This window comes from Lampris incognitus, chromosome 7 (genome assembly GCF_029633865.1).
Source record: "Lampris incognitus isolate fLamInc1 chromosome 7, fLamInc1.hap2, whole genome shotgun sequence".
In the NCBI taxonomy this organism is placed as follows: domain Eukaryota; kingdom Metazoa; phylum Chordata; class Actinopteri; order Lampriformes; family Lampridae; genus Lampris; species Lampris incognitus.
In genome coordinates, this window is record NC_079217.1 from 66,606,377 (window position 1) to 66,618,868 (window position 12,492).

The window sequence follows — 12,492 nt, forward strand, 5'->3', positions numbered from 1 at the left end:
TATGAATGCGTTTATATATCATACCATATTACTTATATACATGACACATAGAGTACATATATTATACATGTTACTTATATACATGACATATATACATATATTATATACCATGTTACTGATATACATGACATATATACATATATTATACCATGTTACTGATATACATGACATATATACATATATTATACCATGTTACTGATATACATGACATATATACATATATTATACCATGTTACGGCCCAGAGCCACTCCCCTTTCCCCCGCTGCCACCTGGAGGGGTCGTCCATATGTAATTAACTTTATGAACCAAGCAGCCCAAAGCCGCTCCCCTTTCCCCCGCTGCTGCCTGGAGGGGTCGTCTCCCCTTTCCCCCGCTGCTGCCTGGAGGGGTCGTCTCCCCTTTCCCCCGCTGCCACCTGGAGGGGTCGTCTCCCCTTTCTCCCGCTGCTGCCTGGAGGGGTCGTCTCCCCTTTCCCCCGCTGCCACCTGGAGGGGTCGTCCATATGTAATTAACTTTATGAACCAAGCAGCCCAGAGCCGCTCCCCTTTCTCCTGCTGCCGCCTGGAGGGGTCGTCTCCCCTTTCTCCCGCTGCCACCTGGAGGGGTCGTCTCCCCTTTCTCCCGCTGCTGCCTGGAGGGGTCGTCTCCCCTTTCCCCCGCTGCCACCTGGAGGGGTCGTCCATATGTAATTAACTTTATGAACCAAGCAGCCCAAAGCCGCTCCCCTTTCCCCCGCTGCTGCCTGGAGGGGTCGTCTCCCCTTTCCCCCGCTGCTGCCTGGAGGGGTCGTCTCCCCTTTCCCCCGCTGCCACCTGGAGGGGTCGTCTCCCCTTTCTCCCGCTGCTGCCTGGAGGGGTCGTCTCCCCTTTCCCCCGCTGCCACCTGGAGGGGTCGTCCATATGTAATTAACTTTATGAACCAAGCAGCCCAGAGCCGCTCCCCTTTCTCCTGCTGCCGCCTGGAGGGGTCATCTCCCCTTTCTCCTGCTGCTGCCTGGAGGGGTCGTCTCCCCTTTCCCCCGCTGCCACCTGGAGGGGTCGTCTCCCCTTTCCCCCGCTGCCACCTGGAGGGGTCGTCTCCCCTTTCCCCCGCTGCCACCTGGAGGGGTCGTCCATATGTAATTAACTTTATGAACCAAGCAGCCCAGAGCCGCTCCCCTTTCTCCTGCTGCCGCCTGGAGGGGTCGTCTCCCCTTTCCCCCGCTGCTGCCTGGAGGGGTCGTCTCCCCTTTCCCCCGCTGCCACCTGGAGGGGTCGTCTCCCCTTTCTCCCGCTGCTGCCTGGAGGGGTCGTCTCCCCTTTCCCCCGCTGCCACCTGGAGGGGTCGTCCATATGTAATTAACTTTATGAACCAAGCAGCCCAGAGCCGCTCCCCTTTCTCCCGCTGCCGCCTGGAAGGGTCATCTCCCCTTTCTCCTGCTGCCGCCTGGAGGGGTCGTCCATGTGCCGATGCTTCCTTACGCAGTACTTTACCCCACGTTGGAAATGACAAGATCGCACCCACGACATCATTGACTCAAACTAGCACGTCAGCGGATGCTCCTCTGTACGAAGTTCGGGGTCTTACTATAGTGAACCAAATCCTGAAGGACGAGTTACGGTCCCGTTGTCTTGCCTACCATGATATGGAATAGGTAAAGGACGCCTTCAGCTGGCGCCGTTTGTTACCCGGTTTATCATAGCTGGGGGCGTGTCGGCTCGCCGCTGTAGCGGAGGCTGACACCTTGAGAACAAAAGTGGCGTGCCAGAGACGATCACTGCGTTAGTAGAAGTACACGTGTGTTACTTGGTGAACAGATCTGGTGTGAGGCGTACAGGACCTGTGTGGTGCTGAAACACAGGCCTCCACCGCATTGTTTCATTCTGTGATTCTGTGTGAAACTCATAGGAAACCCAGTCACCCCCTCTAGCGGTGACTGGGGGTAGTACCATGAGAAACAGTCTATAACTTATTAAATTGATAATATTAATTATGATAATAATTATAAATAACTGAATTATAATTAACTGTAGAGACAGTTATAAACTCACTGGTGCTTCTCCAGCTGAGAAGCAGCAAGCTTAATATCAACCTGATCTGAGGTTAATATTCACTGAACAAAATAAGACAACAATTTGTTCAATCAGGGAAATGAATGGAAAAAAATCAGTGGTGCTTACTTTTCTTCTCCGGTCAGCTGCTTCTCCAAGTCTCTACGAGGCGTCTGACCCCCTGAGCTGCACAGACAGACAGACAGACAGACAGACAGACAGACAGACAGACAGACAGACAGACAGACAGACAGACAGACAGACAGACAGACAGACAACCAAGGGTTAAGGCAGTGATAACAGCCATTCAGGGAAAGCAGAGAAAGTCCACTATGACCAGTTGTTATTTTTCTGGCAACCAGCTTTAGAGGAGGTGTAAATTCACGGCTCCTCTACAGACTGAGGAGTTCCCAGCATTCCTGACAAACGTTCTGGCCAAGACGTACCAGCATCTGACACACTGCCGAGGATGAACAGAACACCAACAGACCCTTCATGCTGTTACTGCCATTGTGCACCATGCCTCAGTTAGTCAGATCATCATTCTAACACAACACCATCCTGCTTCTCCAACCGTCAGACCAACTGCCAGTCCAATCACACACAGAGCAGACTGGTCAGAGTTGGTGACATAACTTAGACAAGATGCAGCAGAATTACAAGCACGGCGAGAGAAAAGCCCGATATCTTAAAATGCCGAGTGGTTTCCAGGAAAACAGCCAACACATATTTGCTTTTGTGCAGCGCAACTGTGTCATCTGACTTGTTCAACGATGTGGCTCCTGGACAAGCTTCCTACAAGTCACCACCATGGTGGTACAAGTACACCACACCTACAAGTCACCATGGTGGTGACTTGTAGGTGTGGTGTACTTGTTCCACGATGTGGCTCCTGGACAAGCTTCCTACAAGTTACCACCATGGTGTACTTGTTCCACGATGTGGCTCCTGGACAAGCTTCCTACAAGTCACCACCATGGTGGTACAAGTGCACCACACCTACAAGTCACCATGGTGGTGACTTGTAGGTGTGGTGCACTTGCTCCTCGATGTGGCTCCTGAACAAGCTTCCTACAAGTCACCACTGCTGCATGGTGTCAGCACACATATGCCCCTTAAAGGCTTAAGTTGTGAAAGACCCTGCCTTTTTTAAGTCATTCTTAAATGACAGGGAGACCCGGCGTACATCTCCAGTCTCTTATCTGATATTTCCTCACCTCTCCATCCTCACTTGAACAAGTAGTTCTGGGCCGCTATTTGAAGGCCACCCCAAAGCTCTTATTTCTGCTCTGAGGAGCAAGGATCAAGGATGAGGAGGACTCTCTAAGTATCACAAATTACAAATGTGCCTCCGTGGGCTTTACAGCAACACAACATCCTGTCCTTAGACTCTCACAACAGCCTGCCCAGAAGACGCTCAGCTGAATGCCATGATGTATAACTACTCCACCCCGCAAGTGTACGTTATCTTTTTAAACCTTGCTGTAAATGTGTGAAAAGTTCTTTACAAACATAAGATGGCATGGTAAAATAGTAAACACTTCCTTCCCAGACGAAAGACCAGCATCAAAACAACCATGTATGAAACAAAAGAGGGGAAATAGAGGAACATACAGAAAAGGACAGAGAAAAAATAAATAAGTACATAAAATAAAAAATAAAAAATGAAGGACAGAACACCTGGGGGGGGGGGGGTCTCTGCAAGTTTATCTACTAAGTTGGCGTTTCAAAGCATTCTCTGTTAATTTCGGCGAGAAGAAAGAACGACGATGCTCCCTGTGGAACATGCAGGGATGTGATCGTGTTTTCAGGAATCTATTCTTGTGCAAAATAATTTTCCAAGAATAATTCATGGTTGGATAAATATAGTAAAATGTTGTTTCTGTTTGATGAGAAAGGACATAATTCCTTCAGAAAAGCTTTGAGGATTGTGGCGTTGGGCAGTTCTAGACTAGTGACAGCAGGTCCATCCACCACAAGTGTGGAAAATGAAGACAGACACTTTATTTGGTCACGTACAGTTGGTGGGTTACAGTGAATGTGTCCTCTGCATGTAACCATCCTGTTGTATAGCAGCAGTGGGCTGCTGCAGCGCCCGGGGACCAACTCCAGTTCTTCTTTCCACTGCCTTGCTCAGGGGCAATGGCAGGAGTATTAACCCTAACATACGTGTCTTTTTGATGGATTGGATGTGGATTCACATTACCGTATTTCCTGGACTACAGGAGCATAAATCGCACTCAGCAAAAAAATGCATTGTTGCAAGAAAAGAAATATACACGTTGCTTTGGTATATAAGTATATATTGGGCGGCATGGTGGCGCAGTGGTTAGTGTTGTCGCCTCACAGCAAGAAGGTCTTGGGTTTAAACCCAGAGGTTGTCCAACCTTGGGGTCATCCCAGCTCGTCCTCTGTGTGGAGTTAGCATGTTCTCCCCATGTCTGTGGTGGGTTTTCTCCGGGTGCGCCGGTTTCCCCCACCATCAAAAAGACATGCATGTTAGGGTTAATACTCCTGTCTGTGCCCCTGACCGAGGCATGGCAAGACCAACTGGAGTTGGTCCCCAGGTGCGTTCCTCCCTATCAAGGATGTGCACATCCTCATCCTTGAAAGAGTGGCCACCGGCCTGTAGATGGTGTAGACTGTGGAGTCCTGGCCTGTAGATGGTGAAGACCGTAGAGTCCTGGTCTGTAGATGGTGTAGACTGTGGAGTCCTGGCCTGTAGATGGTGAAGACTGTGGAGTCCTGGCCTGTAGATGGTGTAGACTGTGGAGTCCTGGTCTGTAGATGGTGTAGACTGTGGAGTCCTGGCCTGTAGATGGTGAAGACCGTAGAGTCCTGGTCTGTAGATGGTGTAGACTGTGGAGTCCTGGCCTGTAGATGGTGAAGACCGTAGAGTCCTGGTCTGTAGATGGTGTAGACTGTGGAGTCCTGGCCTGTAGATGGTGAAGACCGTAGAGTCCTGGTCTGTAGATGGTGTAGACTGTGGAGTCCTGGCCTGTAGATGGTGAAGACCGTAGAGTCCTGGTCTGTAGATGGTGTAGACTGTGGAGTCCTGGCCTGTAGATGGTGAAGACCGTAGAGTCCTGGTCTGTAGATGGTGTAGACTGTGGAGTCCTGGCCTGTAGATGGTGTAGACTGTGGAGTCCTGGTCTGTAGATGGTGTAGACTGTGGAGTCCTGGCCTGTAGATGGTGAAGACCGTAGAGTCCTGGCCTGTAGATGGTGAAGACCGTAGAGTCCTGGTCTGTAGATGGTGTAGACTGTGGAGTCCTGGTCTGACGTGTTAGCTCTCCTGTGTTGTGCCATCCTCTTGGCCAGCGTCTGTTTAGTTTCCCCAATGTACAAGTCAGGACATCCTCCTGTTACTTAACAGCTACACTATATTGCTCTGTTTGAGCCGGGGGACCCAGTCCTTGGTGTGGCCCAGCTTCTGGCGCAGTGTGTTTTGTGGTTTGAATGCAACTGAGATGCGGTGTTTGGAAAATACACATCTCAGCTTTTCCAACACTCCCACCACAGACAGAATCACCACTGGTTTACACCACAGACAGCTGTTGTCCTCCTCCTCTCTTCGATCGGCTGGTGCACTGTTTGGGCATCTTCCTGGCTTTGACAAACGCCTGGTTAAACAGGCCCTGGTTAAGTGTGGTTATCCTAACTGGGCATTTGGGACGTGGATGCAGTTAAGAGACTTGAGATGCACCCCAGGTGTGGATTATAATGCTCAATGTCAACACCACAATAGGCCTTACAAGGGTTACCCTTGAAAATTATTAGTTATGTAAAGACAAAAAAAAAAGTAATTTATTCGTAGGGAAACCACATGCTAGCAGCCTACTTCTCACATCTTAATACTCTCATGTCTACCACGATGACTATGATTTGATAAGGCTGTAGCAAAGCTACTTAGCTGAATACCGTTATTAAATGTAAATATGTGGCTGTGTAAGTTTTCTGGAGTGAGCAAAAAATTAAACTGCAGTTAAGAAAATAAAGAAACTAAAATCATGGACTCTACCTCAGTTGACATGAATATTAGTAAGTTTTCACAAAAAGCCAGCAAAGCAGATTCCTTATGTTGATTGTTAAATTGACGGATGGCAACACTTTTGCGCCTCTGTGAATGACGAAAATGTCTTAGTTAACACAACCCATAGTCAAACATTGACTTTATTTTGGCCCCATTGGCTGTTTTTTTATACAACCAAGACTCTGTGCATGCATTATTTTACTCGTTTGAGTTTAGGGATGGAACAGGACCTCTGAATATTGGTGGGTGACCTGCCCGCTGGGTGGTGGCGTAGGTTTAGTTATCAGCTTTAGATAAACAATTACAAGTTGAGTAACAGTGCTGGATAAGATGGTTTAAAATGAACTATCCCACTGGAGGATGCCAGAGAAGAACCTCTTAAACACCCAGAGACAGGAATGACCTCATACTGAAGGTAGAGAGTGAGCTAGACCACTTAGCTAAATGACCAGCTTGGCTCTGGTCATCTCCCGGCTGGAATACGGCAACTCCCTCCTTGCTGGTGCCCCGGCGTCGGCCATCAGACCTCTGGAGCTTGTTCAGAAAGCAATAGTTTATTCTAAACGTTGACATCTTTACTTTTTGTCCCAGGAAGGGAAAGAGAACTCGAGTCACGTTCAGGTTAAAGGTCACAGTTACAAGACACACTTGGCATGTGTACAGTGAGCACATTGGATTACAGTTAGAACAGAACACATCTGGGACTGTAGAAGTGGAGGACAAGTGATAGAGGAAGAAAATCCCTATCTTCAAGGCACTATAAGGTGAAAGACTGCCTGCCAACTCACCCCTCAAATGTTATAGTTAAGTTTGCAGATGACACCACAGTCATTGGCCGTATCACCAACAATGACGAGACGGCCTACAGAGATGAGATTCAGCACCTCACATCATGATGTACTACCAACAATCTTGTCCTCAATGTGCAGAAGACAAAGGAGCTGATTGTGGACTTTAGGAGGTCTAGAAGCTGCAGCCACTCCCCCATACACATCAACAGGGTGGAAGTGGAGCGTGTTTCCAGCTTTAAATTCCTTGGAGTCCACATCAGCGAGGACCTTTCGTGGACATTAAACACCCAGGCCCTTGTGAAAAAGGCCCAACAACGCCTGCATTTCCTGAGGAGGCTGAGGAGCGCCCGTCTACCCCCCAAAATTCTCCCCAACTTCTACCACTGCACCATAGAGAGCATCCTGACCATCTGCATCTCAGTGTGGTACGGCAACTGTACCTCAGTAGACCAGAAAGCTCTGCAGCGGGTCGTCAAGGAGGCCCAGCATATCACCGGTACCCAGCTCCCAGCCATAAAAGACATTTATCACAAACGCTGCCTTCGAAGGGGTCTGAGCATCAGCAGAGATCCCACCCACCCTAACCATGGACTGTTCTCCCTCCTGCCCTCTGGGAGGCGCTACAGGAGCCTCAGAGCCCGCACTACCAGGCTCAAAAACAGCTTCTTTCCACAAGCTGTTGCCCACCTGAACCTGGCTACCCACTGAATGTCTGTAGATATTTTAAATATTTTGTGCTCCAGCTCTCTTTTAACTTATTCTTAGCTTTTGGTCTTCATATGTGTATATCTTATATTGTGTTTGCTGTGTTTGTCTGTGTCTGTCTTGCACTGTTTGGTGAAGCCACAGCCCTCATTTCATTTTTAACATGTGCCTGCACATTGTTTTTAATGACAATAAAATTGAATTGAATTGAATTTGAATTGAATTGAATTGAAATAATGAAAACACCCTCGTACTGCCTTTGCTGGGGCACGGGTCAAGTCTGCTTTAGAGTCAGGATTGTGACTTTAACCTTAAATAACAGCTGCTTTGCATTCAGGATTGTGCTGCCAGATCATAAATGAATGGCAGCTTTTATTTTGACATGGAAGGAAGGAAGGAAGTTGAGTTTGGCGGTTTTTGTGCATAGGCCAGGAAGGAAAAAAAAAGATTTACGAAGAAGAAAAATAAAAGGTGCTCATGACAGGAGAGACAGACAGTGTGGTGTGAGCTGCAGATAGGTGCTAGTTGAGAACCAACTAGCCAACTGACCAACATTGCAGCAGGGAGAGCTTCATCTTGACGTAATTTGATAAAAGATGTAGAATCATTTGGTTCATACCCTTAAAAGAATGATTAAGTAAAAGGATAAAAGGAGCTTTAGTTTCTGTACATGTGGAATGGAATTAGCAGTAATGGCAGCGTTGTGTTTTTTTTTTCTTTTCTTTTTTTGTATTGTAAAGGTTTTCAACCTAACAACACAATCATCAAAAAGCTTGACGGGTGAAATAATTCAGTAAAACAAGACTACAGAAGATGGCTGTTTGAGTTGTGCCATAAATTCCCTCTGGTTGGGTCAAGCCTTTTTCAAGTTTGGGCAGAAGCTGAAGCAAATTCCCCTAAAGAACTTGACAAGGATGTGCCTTTAACAGTCACAGAGCTCCGAAACACACCAAACTTAAAGAGACACTGCCAGGAGGCGGGGCTAGCAGTGCAACCATGGCAACCATGCAGCGTCCAACTGAACCTGATTGGAGGAGAGAAGACGTCAGGCTCTTCAGCCCTCTCCAGCTTCTGGGGCTGACTGGAGGGGTGACGGAGGGATGGAAAGAGGGAGAAAGGAGGAGATGAAAGGAGGCTGACAGATGACATGAGTGAATGGAAGACTGAGAAAAAGAACAGATGAACTCAACACACTACTAAAGACAGAGAGAGAGACAGAGAGAGAGAGAGAGAGAGAGAGAGAGAGAGAGAGAGAGAGAGAGAGAGAGAGAGAGAGGCTGAATTCATCAGATAAGTGATTCTTGTATGAATGGGCTCATTAGGGTTTTGTGGTCAGACCTTAGCCGTCTTCTCTGGGGCATCTGTTGGTCCAGGTCTCTCTGCTGCCTCTCCTCCCTGGTCATTCCTTTATAGTTGGACGTCAGGCCAAAGATGGGCCTTGACCACTCATCTAGAGAGACAGAACACAGAACCCAGCATATGAGGAAAAAAACTCAGCTGACAAGAACAAGAACCAAAGAACCTGTTTTACCAAGCACCAGTCTGCCGAGGAGTTTATAGAGTACAGATTAGAGTATAGTTTATAGAGTATAGATTACAAAGAACAGAGTATAGATTATTGAGTATAGATTATTGACTATTGCAAACTGGTCTCTTCTCTCACATCTTTTCTCCCTCTCTCTGAATGATGTCTTCTCCTTTCTCTTCTTGTGTGTGTGAATGGTGTGGTGTGAGTCTCCCTTGTGGGCACATGCAGTCTGTCCTCCTCCCAGGTCTCCTTGGTGATGGTGGTCACCACCCGGACACTGCTTGGCATCCTCCTCATCATATTTTCTTTTTATATATCTTATAAATAAAGCCATATAATTTTGTTATCCTGTTTCAATGTTATATCCTTCTCTCATTCAGACGTGTGACTGTGTTTTTTGGTTTTGTTTTGCTTTTGTCTCCATGGTGATGGTGGTCACATGGCTCAGGTCCTGGGCTGTTCCGCTGGTGTCTGGACACTGCTCGGCATTCTGCTCATCATATTCTTCATATATTTTATAATTCTATTATAATTCTGTTATCCTCTTCCAGTGTTGTATTGTGTAAATTGTGTAAACACAACATCATTGCACGTTGTCCATCTTGGAAGATCTTCCTCTGGTGCTCTCCCTGAGGTTTCTTCCTGGTTTTTCTCCCTGTTAAAGGTTTTTTAGGGAGGTGTTCCTTACCCGATGTGAGGGTCTAAGGACAGGATGTTGTGTTGCTGTAAAGCCCCTGAGGCACATTGGTAATTTGTGATACTGGGCTATACAAATAAAACTGACTTGACTGTTCCTAGGGCGTTTTACTAGTTGGGCCAAGAACCCAAACTATCCATCAATACTGAAAACCTGGTTTTCTACCTGACCCATTGGGTAATATATATACATATGCGTATAGATATTTATATCATAATATGGGGCATGTGCATCAAAACTCTACAAGCCAGTAGAATATACTGTAATTGTGGAAGTATATTTTTCCCCTTTGTTATAATCAAGGGTTTTCCTTCAGACAGGAAGGCACCAAGTTCTGAGTCCCCCCCCCCAATTGTATTCGTCCAATTCCCCCACTCTTCCGAGCCGTCCTGGTTGCTGCTCCACCTCCTCTGCTGATCCGGGGAGGGCTGCAGACTGTCACATGCCTCCTCCAATACATGTGGAGTCGCTAGCGGCTTCTTTTCACCTGACAGTGAGGAGTTTCACCAGGGGAACGTAGTGCGTGGGAGGATCACGCTATTCCCCCCAGTTCCCCCTCCCCCCCGAATAGGCGAGGTGCCCCGACCGACCAGAGGAGGTGCCAGTGCAGCGACCAGGACACATACCCGCATCCGGCTTCGCACCCGCAGACCCGGCCAATTGTGTCCGTAGGGATGCCCGACCAAGCCGGAGGTAACACGGGGGTTCGAACAGGCGGTCTTCATGTTGTTAGGGTAGGCAACAGACTAGACCGCTATGCCAACCGGGCACCCTGTTTTCTTTGTTTTTATTTTTGTTTGTGTTTTTGTGTGAGTGATGTCTGCAAGTGCTAGAAGCTGCTGTGTACTGGAGTCAAATTCCTTGTGAGCATAGACACACTTGGACACGGCCAATTGTGTCTGTAAGGACGCCCAACCAAGGTGGAGGTAACACGGGGATTCGATCCGGCAATCCCCGTGTTGGCAGGCAACAGAACAGACTGCTATGCCACCCGGACACCCCTGAGTATCTCTATACATAGGTGCTTACTTAATTTGAGCCTTATTGAGTTATTGGTCACTTGATAATTACTCCCTGGGGGATTGGGGATACTTCCTCTCACGCTGTGAGACCATCGCCCTTCCTATATGCTAACTACACTTGTTTATGCAAACAACACCGGTCTAGGTCTCAGGCCAAACCCGAGGACATTTAATGTTCATTGATTTACAGTTTCATATTGCTGGGGGAGCCAGTAAGGCCAACACACTATAATAATGAAACTGATGCAACCCTGTGAGTTTAAATTACACCCTATGTAGAATCCTATGAAGAACTGTTCCCTTACATTACAGGAGCCAGTCCATCAGAACTTTTGTTCACTAGCACTAGTCTTCCTTGCCCGCAATCACAAGATTAAAGCAAACTGAAATGTTCACTCTAAAAGTGCTGACTTTGAGAACTTATTGTGCTGTAGGGAAAATTCTTCCACATAATGCATTTAACATCAGGCCCGATCAGTAGCAGTTCCACTTCCAGTGTGGGATGATGGCAGTGTGAATTCACGTTCGCAGCGGCCTCACCCAGTAACGGTGTGGGAAGATGGCGGCACGACGTCAAATTTGCAGCGGCCTCACCCAGTACTGGTGTGGGAAGATGGTGGCACAAATTCACATTCGCAGCGGCCTCACCCGGTACCGGTGTGGGAAGGCAGCGGCACGAAGTCACATTTGCAGCGGCCTCACCCAGATATATATATGTGTTAGTTTGGATATATATGTGTGTTATTTTGGATATATATATATATATGTGTGTTAGTGTGGATATATATATATATATATATATATATATATATGTGTGTTAGTGTGCATATATACATGTGTTAGTTTGGATATATATGTGTGTTAGTGTGGATATATATATATATGTGTTAGTGTGGATATGTGTGTTAGTGTGGATATATACATGTTAGTGTGGATATATATATGTGTTAGTGTGGATATATATATGTGGTAGTTTGGATATATATGTGTGTTATTTTGGAGATATATACACTACCGTTCAAAAGTTTGGGATCACCCAAACAATTTTGTGTTTTCCATGAAAAGTCACACTTATTCACCACCATATGTTGTGAAATGAATAGAAAATAGAGTCAAGACATTGACAAGGTTGGAAATAATGATTTGTATTTGAAATAAGATTTTTTTTACATCAAACTTTGCTTTCGTCAAAGAATCCTCCATTTGCAGCAATTACAGCATTGCAGACCTTTGGCATTCTAGCTGTTAATTTGTTGAGGTAATCTGGAGAAATTGCACCCCACGCTTCCAGAAGCAGCTCCCACAAGTTGGATTGGTTGGATGGGCACTTCTTTGAGCAGATTGAGTTTCTGGAGCATCACATTTGTGGGGTCAATTAAACGCTCAAAATGGCCAGAAAAAGAGAACTTTCATCTGAAACTCGACAGTCTATTCTTGTTCTTAGAAATGAAGGCTATTCCATGCGAGAAATTGCTAAGAAATTGAAGATTTCCTACACCGGTGTGTACTACTCCCTTCAGAGGACAGCACAAACAGGCTCTAACCAGAGTAGAAAAAGAAGTGGGAGGCCGCGTTGCACAACTGAGCAAGAAGATAAGTACATTAGAGTCTCTAGTTTGAGAAACAGACGCCTCACAGGTCCCCAACTGGCATCTTCATTAAATAGTACCTGTTAGAGCCTGTTTG

At 46.8% G+C, this 12,492-nt stretch overlaps 1 protein-coding gene across 1 annotated transcript in view; it reads right to left on the minus strand.

The window, feature by feature from the left end:
• LOC130115698 (protein IWS1 homolog) overlaps positions 1–12,492 on the minus strand; it is a 44,134-nt gene that overhangs the window by 9,010 nt on the left and 22,632 nt on the right. Inside the window, exons 12-13 of the mRNA XM_056283480.1 lie at positions 8,898–9,009; positions 2,161–2,217 (exon numbers count right to left, since the gene is read on the minus strand). Of these exons, the coding sequence (XP_056139455.1) occupies positions 2,161–2,217; positions 8,898–9,009 (169 nt within the window). The remainder of the gene's footprint in view (positions 1–2,160; positions 2,218–8,897; positions 9,010–12,492) is intronic.